This window comes from Sinohyriopsis cumingii, chromosome 8, assembly GCF_028554795.1.
Source record: "Sinohyriopsis cumingii isolate HCF-2022 chromosome 8, ASM2855479v2, whole genome shotgun sequence".
In the NCBI taxonomy this organism is placed as follows: Eukaryota; Metazoa; Mollusca; class Bivalvia; order Unionida; family Unionidae; genus Sinohyriopsis; species Sinohyriopsis cumingii.
In genome coordinates, this window is record NC_142968.1 from 53,759,886 (window position 1) to 53,785,506 (window position 25,621).

Consider the following 25,621-nt stretch of genomic DNA (forward strand, 5'->3'; position numbering starts at 1 on the left):
AGTCGCTGATGCAAGGAGAGGTCAGTTGGCGGCAGAGAAACGTAAGAGAAAGAAGAACGCAGCAGCAACCACAGTAACGCAGACTTCCCAGTATGTCTGCACCAACTGCAATAGAGACTGTCACTCACGTATAGGTCTACACAGCCACAGCAGACGATGCCAACAGAGACAGACAACACCCCAAGGGCGCTATTCGCATGGTCTTTCGAGACTGAGTCGCCAATGATGATGATGATGATAGTATTGTGACTTATAAAAGGTGAAATGAAGATATTAAACGTCTCCAAACATATCACATTTATTTCTGTAAGATATTCAACATAACATGTGGGCATAGCCATCAACACAAGGTTGCAAAAACGTTAGTAAAGCCAGAGACTTCTGCAGGTTACATACGTCTAATGCAGATGCTAATTCGTAACTCGGAAATAGTTTATAGCACAGTCCTAAAAGTATGAACACTTACTTGGACATACAAAGGTACTTAATCCGTGCAGCCAGCATATATTTCTAGGTCTGTCCTTACACCCTAGTGACACCAGTGGAGTGCTAGATTAAAAGACATTCAGATCTCCATCGAAGACAGATGAAGTTGCTCGGTCATCAAAGCAATATAAGGTTGCTGGGTTGATTCATACCATCTAGTTATTGTCATTAATATGCTCTATCCTTGCTCATAATTACACTCATCAGATAATTTCATTATACTAATACATATACATGGTATGATCGTGTTCTGAGAGAAAGAGCACCTCATTGATGTGCCTGGATGTAGATCATAGCGACTAATTCATCTTAGATCTTTATGATATAACGTTACATGCAAATATGATCAACCCCATTAATATATACAGCTCGTAATCATGATGATATGAACTTAAATATAAATCTCATCCAGCATGCGAATTCTCTAAAGTTTAAGCAAACACGTTTTGATCGAAACGCACGTTAGATCATGAAACATTTCGTATCCATTCGTCCACTTGCCTTAGTCAGGTGAGGATAAAACAAATATACGTAATTGTTCGTTTGAAAATTATTCTCTGGACCGCATATATCTTATTCATATTCATTAATAATTTTGTTATTCAAAATATGCACTATATTTCTACAAGTTGTAATGTATTGTGAATTCATAAACATTTGCATGTTTTAATTGTTGTGCTTTTGCACAGAGATTTATGTTACCCACTGATCTATGTAATCAGTAACAAGTAAGATCATATTCTTTTTATGGATGGATGATAATTTACAATTATATATTCAAACGATGTGGTTATATGATGTGTTACTGATAATGTGAATCCACCTTAGGAAAAGATTTAAACGTATCTACAATCAATATGTTAACAACACTTCTCAGACTCAGTCAAAACGAATATTCATCTTTTCCTTAATAGATGATCTGCAGATTGGACACTGCTGTAAATGAGTACTGCAGTCAGCACACGTCGCTATATGCTTACAAGGCATAAGTAGCATGGTCATTTTGTTTGTATAGCATATTTTGCAATGAGCAGCGTGACGCAGTTCCTGAATCTCTTGCCCAGTTTTTGAATTGGTACTTGGTTCATGCTGAGTGATTGTTTCTGTCTCATGGATTGGATCTACAAAGGAAATAAAGTACTCTTCAAGATTTTTAAGGTGTGATAAACTATTCTCAAATAATTATAGTCGTTCTACAAAAGCCTTAGGACGTACAGCGTAACAATGCTGTTGTGCAAGTATGAATGTAACTTGCCAGCTTATTAAATGCATTAAAAATAATACAGAAATATATCTATGTTCTTCTTCTTCTTCTTCTTCTTCTTCTTCTTCTTCTTATTATTATTATTATTATTATTATTATTATTATTATTATTATTATTATTGCATTTTCTGGATTATCTTCTCAAAGCCCAATGCCGTAATAATATATTTTTTAAGAACGAATATACAGATTAAGATTGATAAATAATGACTATAAATGATTTGAAACGAATGCTGTTATATTTATAGAACATATTTAAGGTACATATGGCATAGCGGGATATATTATATGTCAAAACGATATCCAAAGCATCCTGTAAAAATCAGCATATCATAATATGTACAAGGACTATGAGATATTAGTGCTATTCTAGGACATGTGCTTTTGTAGCCTCTTCTTTAGGTTTCGAAAATAGCATAGATTACTAGACCGTCTGCATTTTCAAAATAAGATGTATTCAAAACTGACATTTGACAACATAGTTTATGGATCAAACATTGCTAGATGTCTTTATGGAGACTAATTAAAAAAGGGTTAAAATATATTTCTACTCTCCGGTTTATTTTCTGTTCAAAGCATTTATATCGTTCATTTCTTTATCCAACTTTTATTATCATATTCTTGTCAATATAAATATTTTTTACGACAACCACATATATGCCTTAGTACATGATGGTTGGTGGATAAACAAAAAAAAATATAAAAAAATTACTTAAATCAATATTCTAGCATGTCCCGCAGAAACCTATAAGTTCAGTGTTTAATAAAGCTTCTAAATCCCTCATAAGTGACTGTGATATATGAACTTATATGAACGGAACGAATGGTCTAACATGTCTTACACATGATTCATTTCACCTTTGTCCGAAAGACGTGCTTCTTTCTAGCTCGACACAAGAAAGTTTTTTGTATGGAAACTGCACAAAGTACAAACGGAAACAAACAAATAAAGATAGAAGATCGCGATTATTAGTTTCAGATTGACCTCATCGTGCACACCCGGAATTTTCCAAAGAGAATGCAATAATTTCCACAGAAACACAAGAGAGTCACTATCGTTGGCAGACAAAAATATCTTTTGGAGAGGTAAATATGAAATAAAATTGTGACATACCCACCTCCGCCGCAGGACGTGGACCATTTAAAACGCTTAAAGAGCCTTTAAATTGTTGTCTTTGTTTAATTGACCATCATCCCCACGCTTAGAACTGGTCCAAATATTGTGAAGGTTTCCATTGAACTTTTTTGAGTACCAGAACCCATCTTTCTTCAAGCCGCTAGCAAACCACAATTATTGATAAAGTACACGTGTCAGTCAATAGTTCCCACTAACTATGGAAATTTGTACCCCATAATTAACCGTAACATCATTTTCAGTCAAAATTATTACACACCGACTGTAATGAGGGCATTGCTAAATGTACATATCCCATAATTTGAATTTACAACAACATTGTTCATGATCTACTTACTTCACAGGTGATATTAATTTTCTCTTTCTTTGAAGTCGCATTGATGAGTTAAATTAATTTTTTTGTCGAGATTATGATAAGTTTGTTCGATTGAGGTGCATATATCGTCTTGCGCTTTTCCTCTAAGGAAGATTCGTCAGCTAATACAAATTCCAGCTATAGAAAGCAGATTGCAGGTAAAGTATTGAACACAAGGGCAATGATTGTTGAGAAAATTCCCATCCCAAATACAATAACCCAGTGACACATATTTCAGTATAGTGTCAGCGCTAAATACAGCATATATGGCATACTTTTTGTATTGGTTGAAGGCATAAGTTCTGGAGATCGTTGATTCCACAAGCCGTCAAGACGCCGTTTATATGGTCTAAAAGGAGATCAAAGTTCCGTCTCCGCGAATCCCATGGAGCTATAATGGTACCGACTGATGAACGCGGTTCCAGAAGACATAACGGTAATTACTGACTAACTCCAAACTGAATGCAGCAGTGGATTTAAACCAATTTACTAGTACATGGGTACAAAATTTATGTCAGTATATTCCATTATTCAGGATTGTACATTTATTATATTGTTAGCAATGAATAACTTACTTCTTAAATGTATTTGCTCAAATGTGCATTGAGCTCAATGCTGGGATTCCATCGAATAGAGATTAATGCATACTCATTTTGTTTGTGATTTGCTTTAAATGACAAGTGCACAATGCTTGATCGTACCAAACACCATATAAAACAATATACACAAAAAAACAAATTGATTCAGACAGTATAAACCGCAGGTGAAATGAAATATGATTGCATGTTTTCTGTACAGTTATTGCCACAAAAGAGCTATGTCAAAACTGCGTTCCGGATGAGATGATGCCAAAATCAACAAATCTCTTAAGCATGGAATGAAAATTGATTTACCAGACAGTTTGATAGGTGTAGAACATGCTCCCTCCTTTCTGTCTAACAGCGGGACAATATCATCTGGAAAAGAATCAAAGATGAAGTGTCATTTATAGGCAGATCTACCTATATATATATATATATATATATATATATATATATATATATATATATATATATATATATATATATATATATATTGAATCTCGAAATATTATAAAGGAGGTTGATGTCTATTCCAGCATACATATAAGGATAGAAGTAAGGATGATGACCCGTCTTTGTATTTTAAAAAGAGTTGATATAATATAGATTGCGTAACTGGAATGTACCGAAATGAGGCCTAGTAATACGTAGCAATAACCAAGTTGTTCCACTTTCAAATAGAAACCTTGTTTCATGAACAAAAGCAATGTTAACGTTCTCTTACGAAACTGATTTCTTAATTCAGTGTAAAATATCATACAGTCTGCTGAACACCTAACCTGCATTCTAGGTACAATGAATTACAACTATTCGTCAGCACATATTAGGCACAGGTGGAGTATACTGTATAAACAAAGCACTGTTTGAATTTGGAAATGCTAGATCACACGTGCATCAATTAGTAAATAGAGTGCTTGTTTTAAAGTATATACATATATGTGTTTATTGAGTGAGCAGTCCACAAGACACTGATCCTAATACAAGACCTTTGAATAAGCACAGTTGATTTTGAAGTGGATCACATATGCTAAATTGTTTAAAGATGGACACAAGAGGCAAATAACTTTGTTTGAAAACGGTGGCAATTTTGTAACTTACATTCGATGATGCATGCAATGCAGGGTATGTACCTTTGAATGGGTGTTATATAGTATTCACCATAAGGAGCTGTAGATAATTCAGCATGACTACGTAAAATATAATAGATACTTGAGAATTCACTAGTATCTATGCAGTAAGAAAGCTAACTCCAGGAAGCAATTACGGCAGTTGAATTAAGCTTGTTTTGTGGTACATGTTTGTGAAATGATCTTGATATCTTTCTTGGATCACGCTTTAGCATTTGCACTTAATTTATTTACCAGGTCAACTTCATTAATGCAGCAGGGATGGTCTGTTTGCTTAAAGGAACATTTTGACAGGTGAATGAACTTATAATCTTTTTTTTATAAAGAGATATCCATCATTAGCCAATATGTTTCTTCGAATGACTTATTAATGAAATATATTTAAACCACACCACAAAATCTGATATACACAAATGTATTGTGATAAACGGAGAAAAATAATGGTTACATTAGTTTTAAATGTATGTTTTCGCTCACGTGTAGGGTTACACATGTCTATGTAATATTCAAATACTGTCTTAAAATGGAAACACTTTGCCGGCTAATAGATCAGATGTAGAATATGCAGCCTGATTTGTTGTCAGCTGGGGAACTGCTTGTTCTGGTAACACATGAGACAAAATATAATTTTTAAATGTGGACTACCTGACTGATGAATAAAGAATGTTCAAGTATTATAAATATGCTGGTTCATTGATTGATTCAATATGTTTCCTCCACCGATGGTTGGCAAGAGAGAGACAGGGAAAAGGACCTATGCCAGTACTTTAATTAGAGCTGAACGAGTACCTCATACGTGTATTTTTGAATAGCACCTGATAAAAAGGTGTGGCTATTTTGTGACAGTAACACTTAAAGTTAAAAAGTGCAAATATTAAGAATTCCTCAACGAAAACGAAATATAAACCATTCCAAAATCAAAACAAATGTAAAATACAATTAAATGCAAAATAGTACGTAAGAAGCAAACATTACCTGAATTGTATATAAAATTGTATATAAAATAAACGATAAACGGAACACAATTAAAATCATAAAGCACGTGGTGAAGCATTATTGTATTGGCTACGTTGAGTCAAAACAATCTGGCTCGAAATAGATGATACATAAAGTTTCTTCTTGCAAATGAAATTAAACTACTTCTGCTTCACAAAGTGGAAGTCAAAATGCTCGATAAAAATGTGTTTCATTGTAGTGGACACTAGTACATCTTCTCTAGCCAAGGTTGCAATAACCCTATATACACCTTGGCGGATCTAACAGCTATATTGGTGCTTTGTTCAAGCGTCATTGTTTTGATTTCATGTATTGAATCCCTTAGTATGTAATTCCAACTATCCAGCGGCGTGATTCTTTTATCATCGGCCGGAAAAAAGTGGTGGCAAACGACCTTAAAATGATACTTTGGACGTTTAATATCTAATGTCTATTTATCAGAGGGAAGCTATTACATGTGTATTAGAGTGAAAGGTATTTGTTCAAACACGCACCGGCACTGGAAAATTGCTTATTTATCAGTCCATTAAAGTAGTGTGCTCCACTTGTCTCTATCAAGTAGGAACAGTTTTCAAATTTAAACAACTTAATTTTTTATTTTGATTTTGTGGCTTGCCGCCGGATCCAATGACACTCACAGACCCGAATCACATACGTATCTGCTCAATATTCTAAGGTATAGATAGAAGTATCGGGACCTTGGCAAGCGAAGATTACACTTGTATGGTATGCATACTGGTCGATGCTTAATGTTCACTTGACCATGTCCGGGACTCTATCAGCATAATACAATTAAATTTCAGTCACATACTCTATGACAGATGCCTTGCAACAATGGTGGCTTTGATATTATGAAATTTGCTTGTGAAGTTCTGTTTCAAAGCATGAAGCAAAGGATGACGACCGTGCTTATTTATACAATATTAAGTAGTTCGTATACAGATTATTTCATTCGGAAACGCATGACTGCAAGGCAGCCTTTGCCTTTCACTGCTATGTATGCCGATCTGGCTAGCATTACAATAGTACATAATAAGTTTCAAAGATAATATGATGACATTATGCTCCTGTAACATTTGGGATACAGATGGAGTGTGAAACAATGCTTCGAGAGGGTTCAAATATCGATAGGGTGTAAACAATTTCAGTATGGCTGTGATTTTGTCAGTAAAAAAGTGGGTCTCTACCTGCTAATCAGCTCTGTGCGGTGCCATTGGAATTTCCAATAACAGCTTAAACGTTGTCGTTATTTGCGAACCGTCTCTACATATGGACATTTGAATGCAATGGGAGATTCGAATGTCCTGAATATATTCTAAGAAACGAGTGAACTTGTTTGAATTCGTCAAGATCAAATATACGCTGCGTTTTTTTTTTTTTTTGCTTGTTTTGTTGTTGCAGCAATCGTAACATTGATTATTGCTTCTTATACCCGAGGATGAAAAAGTGTCCATATATGTGGAATGATGTTTGGTTTCTTATTGTGCAGGATTTGTAGTAAGACTTAACGAACAAATAATAAGCGGACATATATGGGTTACATGATAATTTGGTAACAGGCTTAACATCAATTCTGCTTTTTCCACATATGGTGCTGGTTCACTGGCTCACCGTAACAGATTCACACAGGGAAATACCAAAGTGCAATCGAAACACATACAATTTACGTCCTTGATTTGGCTTTTAATTTCTTGAAGATCTGCAAATTGCTGAGCCCCGTTACTGCTTGTCCGCAGTTAATATTAAGTATTATTTACGTTCTTCGCTGGTCAAAAGGCATTAAAATCTAATCAAAAGGAACTGAACATCAAACAGGACGTCACAACATCCTGCTATTTTGATGCTGAAGAGGTAAATGAAATAGGGTGCGTTTGTCTGATCTCCTGTATGGAGGTTATATAAAGAATGTCACCCTGAAACTTCCGTCTTTCAAAACAGGAGATAAAGGTATGTAATCAGGAACTTATACCCTTGTCAGAAAATGTATGTTATTTAAGCTTGCATCCATGTGTTGTCGTAGGTATTCTCCAAGCCGAAGGAAACGGCAACTATATGTTATCTTTGTAAAATGGATGCTGCTCTAATACGGTCCAGGCTAAACACGATGGACCATTGTGTTTCTCTGGTGTGTCAGTTTATAGTGAACGTCTGACAAGTTTCTTAATTAAAGCAACCTATTAATTATCACTCATTCCTTGGTTTTGAAATTGCAGTTTTTCATGATATGTTATTGTTCTTAAAAAGGCTGATATGGTCCTGCCCATATTCTAATAAAAGAATAACTATTATTTCTTAAAACGATTGCGAGACGTCGCAGGATTCCTATATTTTGTTGAAAATGTTTGGCAGTGTATTCCGTGATGTATATAATGACTTGAATATTTAATAGCGGATGCCATCTGGTCATGGTAAATAAACTGGCATTTATCATGAGAGTAGTATTTACATGAGAGGAAAAGGCTTATTGTGATCTTCACAAAAGCAGAGTTGAACGTTAGAGGAACGTTTTGATTCAGGCTTGTGACAAAAATGCTTTCATAATACTCCTCCCTTGATGCGTTTGACGAGAATGGTATAGTGAAGATATTGGGAAGTAAATGAGACGCATTGCAGATGATGATATCTAAGGATGGGTAGTATTATATAACAAGGTGCAGGTTATATGGTATATGACTGTCCATTAATAAGATAATATTCTGAATCAATGTCTTCTATTTGCTTTTATAATTTACTGATACCATTACTGCACCAAAGTTGTGAGCTTTGAAACTCATCAAGTAAATCAAAATGTTTAGTAACTCTTCAGGATCGCTTAAAAGATACTCTTGCATTAAACACAGGAATGATCACGACATAACGATTCCATTCTCGAAGCACTCTGAGTACATCGTTGAAAAAGTCATGCTGAAGATATGAGAGATGAGTCAGCTGAATGTCTCTGGCAAGAACTGGTATTTTATAAATATATATATCCACGTCATTTCTTTTGATGTAACATGTTAAGGTATGGCATTGCTTTCTTAAACGTCAAATGTTATCAACCGACTGTTTGTGCGATCACATTTGCACGCATGATCGGCTCAAGTTTTTAAAATCAAACATTATCGTTGGCTTTAGATAATAAGATAGCCAGTTTTTCATATTCGACATTCGTGTTTTGTGTAAACCTAATTTCGAAAATTCTCCAGAAATAATTTTACTTTACAGGAATGGTAAATTTTTATGACATATTCCGTACCTCGAGACAAAAAGTAAACCCGGAATTCGGATGGTTCGTATAGATGAAGTTAGAGCAAATTTATTAATACAAACGTAATTAAGTGAGAAAATTATGATTACAATTGAAATTAAAGCACATATTTGAATTTACAACATAAGAAGGAATACAATGATGAATTCAGAAGTAATGTCATATTGCTGTCATCCCTATCACATTTATATCTCAAAGTATTAATTGGCTAAAGTGCACACTGAATAATACGACTTCATCAATATGGATTTATTTCGATGCGACGATGCCAGATTGGAAATGAAAAGAAAAAATTATGATTGAAAGAAAATATTATCAACATTTCAAAGGCTTTCGGAATAAACAAATCAGATTCCGGGCCAATCCCACTTAAGTCAGCAGAACACCGCACTTTACTGAAAAGATCGAGCTTATGTTTCCATGTATTTAGTGAGTTAAAGTTTTACTTTGACAATGACATTTTACGAACATTAGTTCAGTGTAACCACATTTCATCATCGTGCCACTGTCATAATTTAGCGTTCAGTCCAAGTAGCTCTTTCATAGCGTTGGCCTTGTTGCTTTAAAACTGAGTTGATATATGTACAAATCTGACACAATAGAAAGATTGGTGATAATAAAACGTACTTTTCAGGGCACATTATTCATTGACCGGCTCAGCTGTATATATATGTGTGCGTAGAAAGAGTATAAAAGAGCAAACTGAGAGATAGAAGGGAGCTAGAGCTGGATACCAGACATGCGTGAAACATTAAGCAGAATTCCCTCAACAGTTTGCATGCTCCGACAGAATATTAGTCATCCAACTGCAAACATTCGCAAAGGATAATTATTCTTACCTCTTGGACTAACTTCCTTTTTGTTACGCATCTCTTGCATTTCTACAGCTACAATAATGTGTCAAATATTATATAAATATATTACAATTTCAATTAATGAATATATTTTAAAATATAACATGTTTGTGTGCAATATATTGTGTCCAGATCATGATATGGCTATTTCGAGAAATTTAATAATATCTAAAAGATAATATTAGTCATCGGTATATTTATATTCCATCAGAAACTTTACAGAGTAAGTATTATTCCGAAAGATAAACTAAAATGTCTTGTAAGTCATAGTATTTAAGTTGTCTCCCTGCTTCAGTTCATTCCTGTGAAAGACTGATATTTTAATTTGGGTTGCATAAGTAGCTTTTGCAAAACTCAAAACAAACAATTTAAGAAGTACACTTTGTTTTAAATATTATATGATGTAGGTGCCTGCCTTAGTGTAAATTCCGCAGGAAGATCCCTGATGAAGACATGATATTGGATAAGTCTGAGTGTCTTTCTTCATTTACAAAAGTGTTGACATGTTAACACAGACAATCTTGCTGCAAAAATAATGAAGAAATGCTCGTATATGGGTTGATATGCAAATCTCCAGATCTCATATATATATATATATATATATATATATATATATATATATATATATATATATATATATATATATATATATATATATATATAATTATATATATGGGTTAGAGAGCAATAGAGCATGAGAAGTCGAACAGATAAGTCAATTTGAAAAGGAATATTGTAATGAATATGTATAATCAAGGACAATTATCATTAAACCGCTCTATAAGATTACTAATCTTACCATCGTGTCTAAGTTCTTTATTCTTGTGCATCTCGTACATTTCCACAACTGTAATTATGCAACAAATTTAAAAACAAATAAAACAGCTACAATACTTTTAATAATCGGTGATTTTCAAATTTTAATCTATGATATGTTGTGTACAGTTCACTTAACTCTAACAATATGAAAGGATGTAACAATTGGAACAATATTTGTATGTAAACAGGGTAATTTAAGCAGCCTCTATCCTACTGTTCATATCTAATTTTAGTGTTTAAATTTGAGTTCCAAGCGTACATTTTGTAAAATTAAAATCTACATGTTTTGAAAGAATAATTTTTATATGATACGTTGGAATTATCTGCCTTTATATCACTTCTCTATGAAAGTCTCTGACTTATAAATCTTGTCACATTATGATATTACCGAGTGTTAATGGAATTTTACAAATAGTATTAACATGGTAAATAGGACCATCTTGCTAACAAATATCAAAACTTTACGTAACCAGTGATATGTAAATCTCAGCATTATATGTTCAGGCTAGATTATTGATAGACTGACTCCTCTACACACACACACACACACACACACACACACCTAAACACACCCGGTAGAATTACGATAACACAACGACAATATGGTCAAAATGTGTGAGTGTTCCCTATCAACAGTGAATGTTAATGTTGTGGTGAAAACAGTGAGAAATAGGGATCACACGCATGCATCAGTCTTAAAACAGAATGTTCTAATGAATGTGAATGCTTAGACAAATGTATTAACCATTCATCTGCTAATATTCCTAAAGGATACTGTATCTAAAGATCTTAATCTAACTGTCATTTACATTTTGCATCACATGCATTTGTACAAATGTAATTATATGCCAAATATTATTCAAATATACAATAACGAACAACTTGAATAAGGCTATTCATAAGTGTCATAATCGTTTGAACACGTGCATATTAGTTTGCAATACAATATGCTCCCTTTATGATGCAATTACGCCGAGAAAGCTGATACTTTCTGAAAAAGAGTTTATCTTTCGTCACCGGACTTATTCATATCCCGTGGACATTTTCATACTTTGAAATAAATTGTTACCATGCTATGAAAGATGGAACACAGCCTAAAAGCTATTATTAGAAAAAAGAGATGTTTTTTTACAACAAATCATTGTGTTTTGTCTCACTGATTCCATTTATTCCTGATATAGATTCTTATTTGTTAGCTTTGCAAATTTGAAATTATATATATTGAGAATACCGTTTGGACCGGATATACTTAACTATGCATGAAAACCGTACTGTCATATGTGTAGAAAGGTCTACTGGTATGGCCTAGTACCAGTTAGAATGCATCTGAGCCCTGTTATAATTTACAAAACAACGTTGGCATTCTAACTTAAGATATTCAATCTTAAATTATAAAAGGCGAAAATCTGAAAGTGTAATTTCTGGTAGCACTGTTGGTGAACTGGCCCATCTCTCTCTCTCTCTGTCTCTCTCTCTCCGATATTTGGATATATGGGAGTACCAGAGAAGAGTGAAACTATGAAAGATAAGCGTCTTATTTAAATAAAAAACTCTTCGAATGATAAGCATATCTGCTCATGCAAAACTATTAATTCTAGAGTTCTAATATTCTTAAACGATAATTAATCTTACATTTGTGGTTCGCGTCCTTATCCTTACGCATCTCTTGTGTCTCCACAACTGCAATTAAATATAACACATATTACGAAGATACAGGATAGCTCGAATTCCAATAGTCATATGTGTGTTAAAAGTTTTGCTATGCATCTTAAACTAAATTATGTTGATGTGCATTATGTTGTGTCCCAATCATGGTGAATTTAAGCACATAATACGAACACTTTCTAAAGAAGTTATAGCTTTTATGAACAGTGGTTTGTTTTTCGTGGGTCACATTCATACATTTTGATCAAATGTGTAAGAGAACATCCATTGTTAAACGAACATTTATTTCGGTAACAGCGCAGTATTAATTTTATCTCTGCGTCCATGTATTCCTGTCAAAGAATGAGTATTTAAGTTTGAGTTGTACACGTATTGATACATTAAGCCAGATATTTCGGCCTTATATTCCCCTCACGTAGGAAGGTCTCTAGCCATGACATCATATCAGATTATAGTACGTCTGAGTGTTGTTGGAATTGTGCAACACTGATTTTCGAACTTGTACACTGTTGTATAAAATAATACAAATATGTACATAGTATTGCCTATTTGTCGGAAACAAGTCCTTGTATGATTGCGCGTGTGTGTTTGTGTTGCCGAAATCGTCTACAATTTCCGTATCAATAAATACAAATAGATTTTAATTCGAAAGCTCCATTGAGTTTTATGGTATACTTTCACTTACGCGTCATATGGAACACTTCCTTTAACTAGCAAGCGTTCCAAAAGCTAACATTAGTGAAACCATTTTGCATTATTTACTACATGCTAACATTAAAAAGCATGCATAACATTCTTCGTACTGCGAAATGCAACAGCGGTTAACAGTAAGTTGTACATCCATTTTTCTGTACTCTCTGGTAGTATATGAAAACACGTGATCTGCCTGTTATCCGATTATTTCTTATCTAAATATGCAACATATGATACTAGTGAACTAATAATGTTTTTGGACACTGAGGAAATATATGTTCTTTCTTCAGATAAATAATACTGATATTGATACCTAGGACGTTAAGTCTAGGGACATTTTATAAGCCCAACTATATTGATTATTATCAAGCTCCTGCATAAATAAGTGTATATAATACAGCGTATAATAATTAAATTATTGAAATTACAAATATATGTTTGCAAATAAAACGGGACTATGCTTTAATGTTATCAGTTAAAAGTGCAGGCTCGTAAGCAATTTCCAAACGGACGAGAAGTTATTAAAAACTTTGACAGTTCAGTTTAGAGAAAAAGCCCTTATAAATTGAAAACAGCCAACAGTTCACTTACATAATTCTGTCCCACTCTTACCTAATATCTTCATCTGTTTGAAGATTAAGAAGGATAACGTTGCTGCCACGAAACTCACTATGACAGATATCACGGAAATACTTAAGCCGTAAGGGTCGTGCAGTTTACTCCAATCGGTATCACAGCTGTGGGGGACTAAAAAGGTTTAGACCTCAGAATATCAGTATACAATTTTCAAATAATCAATTTTCCAATGTCCGGATAAGTATTAGAAACCTTAAGTTTGCATTCTTTAACTTTCAGAAAGGATCGCATGTTCAGGTCATGTAACCAGTTAAGGCCATGAGTCTTCAGTTGTTCCAAATGGACATACAATAGGTGATATTCATGAATGAAACAGGCTAAAAATACAGACGAGGAAACATAATTTATAGGATTTTTATGTCACAATTTTCAAAAATATCAACCTGTATGACTAAAGTTGTGTACGGAATTACAATAATGAGTTAAAATATGAAAAGATAGCATTAAGGTTAACGATTAATTTGCTTATGCTATAGAATTAAGTTTATCAACAAATTCGAGATCGCAGATGGAGACAAAAACATCTATACCATTGATAAATATTAATATTTGTTTCATAAATAATCATTAATGGTCAACTACTTTGACATTTGCAAACGAATTTGATGTATCGGCGAAAACTGTGTAAGATATTAGACGTATAAAAGAGGTGTACCAATCAAACGGTTGAAAGAGACGAAAGACATTATATAAGCCTGATAGAACGGTATATACAATCAGCAGACTATGATAAAATATATCGATGTATTTGATTAAAGAGTATAGAGTCTATACTGAATAATTACTGACTTATCAAATTTATTTGAAATCAGGTAAACATGCATCAAATTAAAATACGTTTTTTATAATATTATCACCATAGTTTTTAAAGAATACTGATATGTAACATAGCAGAAGATGAAGCTAGATTAAGCTCAGTTACAGTGCTTGCATATGAAAACAAGAGAACAGCATTATAAATCAGAAATGAGTTTTCAACATAATCTTCAATTTGAATTAGGAAATACGATAATAGGAAACATACGTTAGTATTATTATGGAGTTACTCAAATCAGTTTTCGCTCCAGTCAAATCTTACATAAACTACGCTGATAAAAAATAAGGTATCCTTTTATCACGGACATACTATTTGCAATCGATTATATGAATTTTAAACACCATATTACACATAAGACCGAAATTCGCGTACCACAACCTCTTATAAGTGGAAGACTTTTTATATTTTATTGAGGTCAGTATAAGCGTAGTAGTAAATATTACATTTCAACAGCAAGAGAAGCAAACATACTTTGCGATTAATATAGTATTGTGTGTAGTGTTAGAAAACGAGCGAAACTCTTCCAATATAAATACTTATTTTCAGTTGGATGCTTAATATAAAGCCCAGGGAAAGCTAAGAAAATACAGAATCTTCTAGCTTCTGTGGGCTTCGACCTGGGGACACCACATGTGCGTCAGTTTTACAAAACGTTCGCCTACTTGTTTATCCTTCACCTCCAACCACACAGCAGCCAACAACATTTCTGGAGCCACCACTAAATAACAGTCAGCTGTGCAACAAGCTGTAATCAAAATCAGTTTTCACATTGCTTTACATACCCCGCCAGTAAGATGGTTTTTTAGCTACAGGTAAAATTAAATATACTTCTGACTAGTGGGTGAGGTAGAATAATTGACATATATGTTCAGATATATTAACGAAATGTATGTCCCAATACAACATGTTGCACTCCATATGATTCCCTTCCTAGTTTCTTCCTATCTTTGTCAACCAGCAAATCAGAATGGGTCTAACGACTGCCTTGCTAGGCGCTCAGCATTAAGAGGATAATATGCCTGGATAGGACATCATGCTACTTGTCTGCGGAATTCATTCCCCAGTGCTAGACATCACTCTAACCTGCGACTCTGCAGAGATCGTAGCGATGTAACTGGAACAATTTTAAAGCTACGTTACAGATCCAATCACCCACACACCCACACATACACCTAGTTCCTTAATATTTAAAACTGAATTATTCATGGTTATAATTGACATTGATAACTTATAAATACCTTGAGGTTCAGAAGCGTCCTTTTCCAGCATATTCTTGCTGGTTTCAGATGGACATTTATTAGAGTTGAGTGTAAATGTCTCGCATAATCGCTGGAAAGATTTATCAACACATTCCATGGCTTTTCCTTCCAGACAGCAAAGTATTTCCGTATCGTAGAATGACGAATTAATTTCTATGAAACCTCCTTCTCCCTGTCATAAATAAACGAATATTCATAACGTTTAATACAGATGTTTAGAACATAGATTTATATGCAATACAAATATATTGTATAACGTTTTGTATCGAAGCTTTCCTTTTCAGAGTTTTAGAAATGCATATATATTGATAAAACCTTTAGTAACGTTGCTTATAAGATGCAGCTTTTCGAGCGGCAATAATATGATTAAAAAAAAGCTTACAAACTAATTCAGTATGATGACAAATTAAATTAACGGGTACTAAAGTGTCATTTTGTAGTCGTGGATATCAATATCCGTGAGTGTGGGAGCAAAACAATTTCATGCACTTTTGAATCTGTAGTTTTCCTTGTCAGTGTTTTCATATATGTAGGTACTTACTTCCATTGATTAACCCAAATAAGTACCTCAACAAAAGTATGATGACAGCAATGGAATGTCACTTAAATGGTTTAAGCAGGAATACTAGCTGTACTAACCTGTTTTTAAGGTACATGTGTGTTGTATCTTCCTAAAATCATTGATTATAAAGTTGCAATATCACTTACTATGTGCCCTTCATGTATTAACACAGTGGCCTACGATTGGTAGAATTTCGTCTTCAACCCTGATCGGTTTGGATAATGTCACCATCTCACATATGAACAAAACACGTGTCCAAAAGTCTCTTGCTGAATGCACTTAACAAGCCGTGTAAACATTGAATGTTTGTCTAGCCCATGAAGCGCAAAAATGCTAACTAAATTGAAAGACAATTCAATAATTCATTTATTTGTTAATGCTAAGTTATGTGCCAATTTCATCAACCGGAATGAACATACCTTACCAAATTTAATTAAGCTGATGGATGTTGAATAGATAATTGCGACTCACAGGAAAATGGGTTAAGTATCGGAACTAGTTACCAGTAGCTCTGAGAATATTAAACCTTATATCATCACTGTTAAGATTATTTACTCTACAAATATTTGTTTGCAATATTCGGCTTAAGTGATTTGATGTTGATTCACAGGTTTTCTCCTAAAACAAGTGAAATGTGAATTTGAATATCTGCGGTAATTTTTGCAGGGCGTGTCATTAGTATTTCTGCCTCGTGCATTAGTCTTAGCATTAGATAATCATATTGAAGATTGGAATTAATCATGCATGGACAAATTGACACTTAATGCAATTTAATTGACACATAATGAAATTTAATAATTTCGAAAAACTTTCTACTTGAACGAACAATGGATTTGAATAAGTATTAAATTTAACTTGCATTCACAGTATTATTTCTTGTTTTTCCGTATTCATTAACAAGCAGTGTACATTATGCTTGTAGTCTTTGATATCTATATTTACTTACCTCATATTATATATATATATATATATATATATATATATATATATATATATATATATATATATATATATATATATATATATATATATATTAGGTAGTGAGTAAACGTTACGGCTACTTGAGACCGTATATGTAAGCTTGCGTTGAAATAACATGGAATGCTTTGAAATTCTTCGTTCTAAATCGTAGACATGAAATATGCTTGTCTAAAAGTTAATATACTTAAAAGATTACCCAATTATCTTTGATTTATCAAATATCACTCTCAATGGCTAACACCGAAGCACAATAAAGAATGGAGAGGGGACTTTATTATACGTGGCACATTATTTAAATTATGTTCAGGAAGCAATACAATCCAAGAAAAGTGATACCCTGTGTTAAAATACTAAATAACCTTTTGGAAGGAATAAACGGCAAAAGTAAATATATATTTATGCTTTGGTTTATCTATTTGACTTATCACTGGGTACCTTTTGACTATCTAGTTTTACTATTTTTGTTTGCAACATACAGATCAAATTAGTAAATTATTACACACAGGAAACAATATGGATCTTTAGTTGTAAGTGAGTTGTTTAATTAGTTATATTCAATTTTATAAAAACACATTTTGAAAGTACCAAAACGTCGAATGTTTTGCTTTTTTTCCATATTATTGACATCTTTGGTCTGCCACAACCTGATGAGGAGACATCACACCTAAGTTTCGAGGTACTTCCCAAACGAGTGATCTTGATCATGCACATATCCGTTGGTGGTTCTGCATAAATTAAGCAACAAAATAATATATTTTACTATAGAGTTCATCAGAGATATTGCAAAATAGTAATTGTTGATGCAAACTTTCATAACTGTATTTCTTTGTCCAAGTAGAATATATATAATATACGCTTTATCCAAAAGCAAAAGACAACTTTATATCTCATGAAACCATTTACAAATAACTTGACAAAGCAATATGATGCGCTCCATGTATATGCTTTCACGAATGTTGTACAGTTTAAACGAAGTGCATTGGTAAGGATAAATAACCAGGCTGAACTTATTTGGTCACCCATCAATTTTATTTTTGAATCAAACTAAATTGAAGAAACGAACATTTCCTAATAAAGTATTTGAAAATGGACGCAAACCGCACACTTTCCACCACCAGCACATTACATACCTGATACTTGCAGAGAAATGCTTTGCATACTCTCGCTTGTGGACCAGAAGAGAACAGGAAGCAAGGTGAATGTTCCTTCGTCATCAGGAGTAATATTTTTCAATCGAATCCCTGACTTTTCGAATCTTTCTATTCGATCCTGATATGGGGGTTTTACTTTAAATTCACCTTTATCTGACAATACACAAATTAATGTGCTGTCATTGAAATACCACTCAAGTGTTCGTATCTCCTTTCCTTTCACAATGAAGTCCCAATGCAAGTGCGCAGTCTGACCTTTACAAGTGTGTATTGTGCTTGGGATGGTAATCCATTCTACCTCTAAGGGATAAACAAAATTCAGGTCTGTAATTCATAACTATCTTATCAATATTAATAAGCTAAATAGCATCTACTGTGTTTAAATTTCAGAAGATGACACCAAAGAGAATAATATTTCACGATTGTTATCCCCATCAGTTCTTGTTTTGCCAATGTGAGTCAAAACTTGTATAGTGGTACATGTCCACTTCCCTCGTCTGATGTGCAAACGTCTGTATATACACTATTTACTGGTAAGACCATGCAAACCAATATTGATGTCGCATTCAACGCCATTGTGTACAACATCAATGTCATTTTACACACAGACATTTTCTAACATTTGTCAAAATAATGTTGAGCTATGAACTGGCGCCATAACATATAAACATGCTAGCACGAAATTTATTTCTAGAAACTCTTTTAGATGGAGGACATATAATGAAAAAGTGCAAATAATACATATTATTAGAATGACGTATACTCATAGAACTTTAAACATCTTCTGATCTTTAGTTGTATTCACCTTATACATTGCAGATACGTAGCTACATGCGATGCATACAATCTGAGTTTCTGATCTCGTGCTCAAATAATTTTGTCTGGACAGATTTTAAGTAACTTTAATCCCATCAAGAGTAAGTATATGATTTATACAAGACTGTCATTGCTTTAATTATAATAATTATTTTTATTTTCAGCAGAACATCTAAATTAGATTATGACAAATGCTAATGTAAATACATCAGCTTCAACCTTGAATTGATATCGGGAGATTGTGTTAAGCGTTGACATATTCTTATACGTCTTCTGTTATGCGTTAATAGAATTGTAATAAGGCATATAGAAATCTTTGCAAAACATAGATTAAAATTGTGGCTCCAAGTTTCGGAAAGTCGACACAACTTTGCAAATAAGCTCGTGAAGAAACATTAAACAAAACATCGGATATAATCCGCTCATGTTTTGAACAAAATCTTCATCAAGTATCGTATTTATCTATGTAAGCTCAGGGCAAAAAGTCGTCATTTCTCTAAGTACTGATATTGCATACATATCGGCAATCTAGTTTCATCAATCGACTGTATATATTATAGTATGCCATGTGATGAGAGGGTTGGGATGTCAAATTTGTTTTCATAGGAAGATTTAGCTTCTTGCAATTTCCATATGAAAATATCCTAAATTGTCATTTTGGAGAGAGAATTTGTCTATATTTTTAAATATTGATGATGACTGAATTTAAATATGTAATATGATTGTGTAAACAACGTTTAGGATATAAAATGCTAATAGATGCAGGACAGAATGAATGCATTCCGTAGGTTTGGTGAACTAAATTACATTGTAATGGGTGTCTGAATCCAGTTCCAAATAAGCAAAGTCATTAATATTAACGTATATAATCTTAACCTAATGTCCAGTCATATTATTGCAACACCGTCAACACATACTAAATCATCCATGTATAGATCTTATGCATTTTAACTTTTTGAATATCTTGGAATAGACCCCAACACGTATGAAATCATGCTGCAGATAATCACTGCTACTTTCATCCATGAATACATATTACAACAATTAGACACATTTATGTATCAGGACTTATTAAACATATATGTACAGATAACACAATATATTTACAACCCCACACATAGATGGTGTACCTTCTGAGGAATTAACACTCAGTGATGACAATATAGCCACTGCCATGAAACATGAAACGAGATTCCTCTTGGGGTGTCTGAAAAAAATTCAAGTATTGGCTGATTTTTAATCTTTACTAACGTATTCTACAAGATCAAATATACAACTGAAATGTGTTACTGTCTGAGTAAAATATATAGATGCTATGTTGGTTTAGCATTTAGAGGGCAGCGAAGAAATGTTACATAATAATTATTACATTTCATACCTAACATCGCATGCACTAAGCATGCCAGTCGACGTTGGATTCATAAATCTACAGATATGCATTCATGTATATGTGTAATTTAGAGCCCTCTTGTACCTGTCAAGAAATGTTAAAATCTGCATGTAGGTGCATACATCTAGGACCTCTTCAAACGCACATGTAAATGTGGATTAAATCCTTAACATTGACAGCGGCAATAATCCTCTAATGTGTTGAGAACACGAGTGTCTTCGTGTATTTGCGAGATTCATTACAGAAGATGATCGCTTGCAGTTATATAAGTTTCGTTAATTTCTCCAGGCACTGTAACTGTGTTAAATATAAAAGTTTATTCAAAAGAATGATTACCAGCAGTAGAGTACAGCGAACTATGGGACATCCATATTAAAAAGGATGAAAATATAATAGGTATCCATGTGACGTTAACATTAGGCCGCCATGTTGTGGCTTTATGGCGTAAAGATGTAATGTTTACATTTCGGTTTGCAGCTAATATGGGTGAAAATTATTTATTCAGCACGTGATAGGCTATACGTACGACCAATATATTTGGTGGATAAACAAATGAAGATAAACCCGGGAAGAACCAGATATCCACGGGAAGCTAATGCAAGGTTAGATCTGTAACATCGAGATCTTTAGACCATTCGGTCACCATGGACACCACAATCTGGTTTCACATGACGCGTATATATGCTGTGAAGAGCATACAATGTTAGGATGGCTTGGAGGCAAATGTAATAGCTGTGTAGTTACCTGAGTGAAAATAAATTTTTACCACATATTCTCTCGGACGGAAAACAATATTATGCCGTTGGTTTATCATGTGCGAACTTTAAAATTTGATTTACTCAGCGTTGAGCTTGAGAGAGAGAGAGAGAGAGAGAGAGAGAAAGTGGGGGAGATTAAAGATTTTTTTGAAAATGACTACATCATTTTTTTAAAAAAATCATCTTTGTTCATAATCTCCGCGCATATAAACATCACTAAATGCAGACGAAGAGCCCATTCCTTGTTATGTATAAATGGTTAATTGTAAACATGAACATATGTACAAGGTTGAAAATGTGTTATATTCAGCATAGGCTTCCAAGAATATATTAGTGTGCCCTTTTAAAATTGGTAATACTAAGCCTCTGGGATAAGCAAGGTATATAACTATAATGTTCACAAAACCATGTCTGTTATTTTTGTAATTTTTCCTTGAAATACTTCCTCCAACAAAGAGAAAGCGGCTATTCTAAATGGAATTCAAAAGTGCCTTGATAAAGCAAGATACACTCAATTTAGACCACAAACAATATAGTATAATCATGGTAATTGCACAGTATTGTTTCGCGTAGATAATGCATTTCATCTCAGAAGGTCTAATAAAAAATTACGATCTCGGCCATTAGGACAGTAAATTGATAATAATTGGTTTCTGAACGAAGTTTGACATCAGAGTTGATTAAATCAGCTCGAACGGTTTTAGTTTTTTATGCTAACCTTCGTCTTTAGCACACACCACTGGTTTCCAAGAAGCTGTGTACGATCGGTAAGTCAGAGAGTAATAATGTCGTCGCGTATTCGTTCTCATAGATAATACAAAGCCACGCGTTCAAACTTGACGTTTTCGTAAGAAAGATCTGTCACGAAAGTCGACGAACAGGCAGTTTTGATAGTCTGTTGCCAGTTTACTTTGGTGAGTCGCATCGCCAAAGAGGTGAGTCGAAGTAAAAAACGATCAATTATCTCTTCATACCTTGCATATACTCTTCCAAGGTATCTTTTTTTCTTTATCAGCAACCATTTGACTGGGTGCGCGTGACTACGATGGTTGATTTAACGTCTTTTTGGGGACTTATTATGCTTTTAGTTAAGTAGCAAGCAACATTGGAAACTATGTGTAGTTCGTATTATTATCATAACAAGTATCATAACTGTATATTTCTCCTGTTCACATATGGTTCACATATGGTTTGTGACTATAAAAAAATTTCTTTCGTTTTGTTCATGACTTCGGGCCGTATATGGTTCTTTTTCTGAATTATCGTCACCTGTTACTGTATGTGACTGCTGTTCTGGTTGCAAAACTTTATCCCATTTGTCTACGATAGTGACTTCTTCTTTCATATTACACATTTTTATTGTATTTGTCTTCTCAAATTAGTGTATGCGACTGCTTCTGTTCTGGATGTAAAACAGACTATACACCTATTTCCAAGGTGTATTTTTCCATCCTTGTATTAGTCTGTGATAACCGGTGTCATACTGTTGATTTTCAAACTACTGTCGAATTCCTTAATACAAGATAACGTTCACTGTGCTGACAAACCTCCATACAGTATTGGCCTTACTTATAGTGTGATAATGATTATTGTTGCCTTGTTTAACGCTGCAAATACATCGTGATATAAATAGTAAACTTTATCCTCCAAACTAAAAACACACTAGTCACACACTCTCATATTGTACAAAATACAGTGAGAAAAACAAAAATTACAAAAATAAATTCCTATTCTTAAGTATAAAAGCAAACATCCACTTAATCTCTATTTTAATCTTCTAAAGTTATAAACGAAACTGCACTACCTATCTTATCCTCAAAAATCTTGACATAAACACTAACCCACCCTTGCTCAATTCCTTCAAATTTAAAAACATTAACTTTCCAAGTTCAAAGAAGCAATAGCAACAGTTTACCTTTCTTCAGTTTGTCTTAACACAAAACGTTACTTATTATCTGAAATATAGACCTTTTCTTAAATAATTTAATTTTTGTCTAGTGAAACATATGCTCCATCTACTAATAATGTTTAACACATAAAGACAGCACAATATCTAGAAAAACCCTAACAATTGAAACCGTTTAACATCGGAAATTCATATAGATATCATAAAGACATTGCCATATATGCAATACTCCAATGGAGCCTCAAACATATATACATTACTCCAGAATATGATTGGAATTTACCTGCAAGCCTATTTGTTGCTCTCAATTTGAACCAAACTTAAGCAAATAGATCCGCATTCATTCTTTGGACTTCTGTGGAGTAACGACACAGTGATTACGTTTGTGTGTGTGTATGCGTGTGTATGCGTGTGTGTGTATTTCATGGATGTTTTAAAAGTAAGATTACCTTAATATACGGGTTAGTTATGTTACTACGTAACTACTTTGGAGTGCATATGTTATAGCCATGTACACTAACAGGTAGTGTAGGTTCTAGAACATGATACACACGTGTCCTTTGTCTTACACGTATCGGTTTTATATTCAAATATAGAAACCTTGTAGTCTGCTTACTAGAAATGCGAAATCTGGAGGGAAGTGATAATAAATATGTAGCACCTGACAGTTTTATTTATGAATGGCATGGGCTAATTCAAAACTGTGGATCTCTATTTACAAATGCAGTTTGAGTCCGAACTAATAGGGAGTCGTACTAAGGCTAGAGTGAGGAAGAATATTGATATACAATTGTTATTGGAAAGTTTGTGACATTGAAACATATTTGCTACATCCTGCTCGCGTTGTCCTATCGATCCCCAAATCGAAATGTCCATAAGGTTAAATCCCAGACCTAACAATATATATATATATATATATATATATATATATATATATATATATATATATATATATATAGACATATTTTAATACCATATCGGAATAAATTTTTTATGTCTAATAAGTATATGCTTATTTTTAGGGTGGGATTTCAACATTCTTACATATATACAAAATATCCCAGAGGAGGGATTATTCCCGGCCTAAATGTCAGTGGATGTATGAGTTTGTTGTTATAATGATCAGTACGTTTATACAGAGTTACTAGTGCGGATCTCAATAGTTTTCAAATCGTGAGCAAGGAGTAAAGCTCCTTCGGTGTGGGCATGACACAAATGCATGTTAACATTTGAACTTTCAACCCATTAAATGCCCATATAGGTATGGTATTGATTTCCATAGTTATATTATGACCTAAGGGCTAACTCGCTACAGACATACAGACATACAGGCATACATATATATAGATATACAGTTTGATAGATATAGACAGAGAGACAGACAGACATTAAGAATTGTCCAACATCATTTTTTTTATCTTGTGTTTTAAATGGATTGTCGAAGCAGGTATCTAAAGAAGTTTCTTTTTTTCCGACGCTGGTTACAAACATAATTACCCCGTCTAGTTATGTCATGTACACTTTTAGTATTGCGAATTGACAGCCGATATTATAATTTGCTTTTGCGTTAATTATCAAAAGAGCTACATACCTGTACAACATGTCCATCTTTGATATTACCTCTTGCAAGGCATCCTTTTAGTAAATGCAGTAACTATAAACCATGGCTTCCTGTTTGCAAGTATATACTTTCTAGTTATAACATAACTCAATAAGTTAGCTTACTGTGTAGATAGGTACGAAGTGTAATGAACAGTGGTCTCCTCGCTCATTGGAACGTTCTATTACTAATACAGGCCATTGGCATTCTCTATAGCAAGTCTATTTATAAGTATTTATTCCATTTCGGTCATGAATGTCGGTTCATCAAGATAAGTCAAAGCATTATTATAACGCTTTGGTAGGATCCATACAATGATTAAAACGTGACCGAATGTACACATTTATCATTATAACTTGGTACAAAATGATATTTAAAGACTTACGAATAAAACAAAATGAAAATGATAATATATTTTCCATTAAACTATGCATGTATCGAGCAAAACTCCGCACTCTAGTTGTTGATACTTTTGCTGTTATTGTTTTAGGGCTTAATGCCATTTTGTCAGCACAATATA

General features: G+C 33.6%; 1 protein-coding gene across 5 annotated transcripts; it reads right to left on the bottom strand.

Moving 5' to 3' along the window:
* Nucleotides 1-280: 280 nt before the first annotated feature.
* LOC149793540 (uncharacterized) lies at nucleotides 281-25,287 on the bottom strand. 5 transcript variants are annotated; one of them, XM_089967509.1, is made up of 11 exons: nucleotides 25,093-25,283; nucleotides 20,578-20,654; nucleotides 18,611-18,931; nucleotides 18,066-18,205; nucleotides 15,917-16,109; nucleotides 13,838-13,972; nucleotides 12,500-12,547; nucleotides 10,848-10,895; nucleotides 10,034-10,081; nucleotides 4,134-4,196; nucleotides 281-1,607 (listed from the first exon to the last, which is right to left on the bottom strand). In XM_089967509.1, exons 1-11 carry the CDS (start codon nucleotides 25,107-25,109, stop codon nucleotides 1,366-1,368), a joined length of 1,332 nt encoding a protein of 443 aa, XP_089823635.1. In that variant the 5' UTR covers nucleotides 25,110-25,283; the 3' UTR covers nucleotides 281-1,365. The 5 variants fall into 5 exon arrangements, with proteins under 5 accessions (XP_089823635.1, XP_089823637.1, XP_089823636.1 ...); XM_089967511.1 differs by lacking the exon at nucleotides 13,838-13,972 and having other exon boundaries at nucleotides 25,093-25,286; XM_089967510.1 differs by lacking the exon at nucleotides 10,034-10,081 and having other exon boundaries at nucleotides 25,093-25,284.
* Between the last annotated feature and the right edge of the window lie 334 nt (nucleotides 25,288-25,621).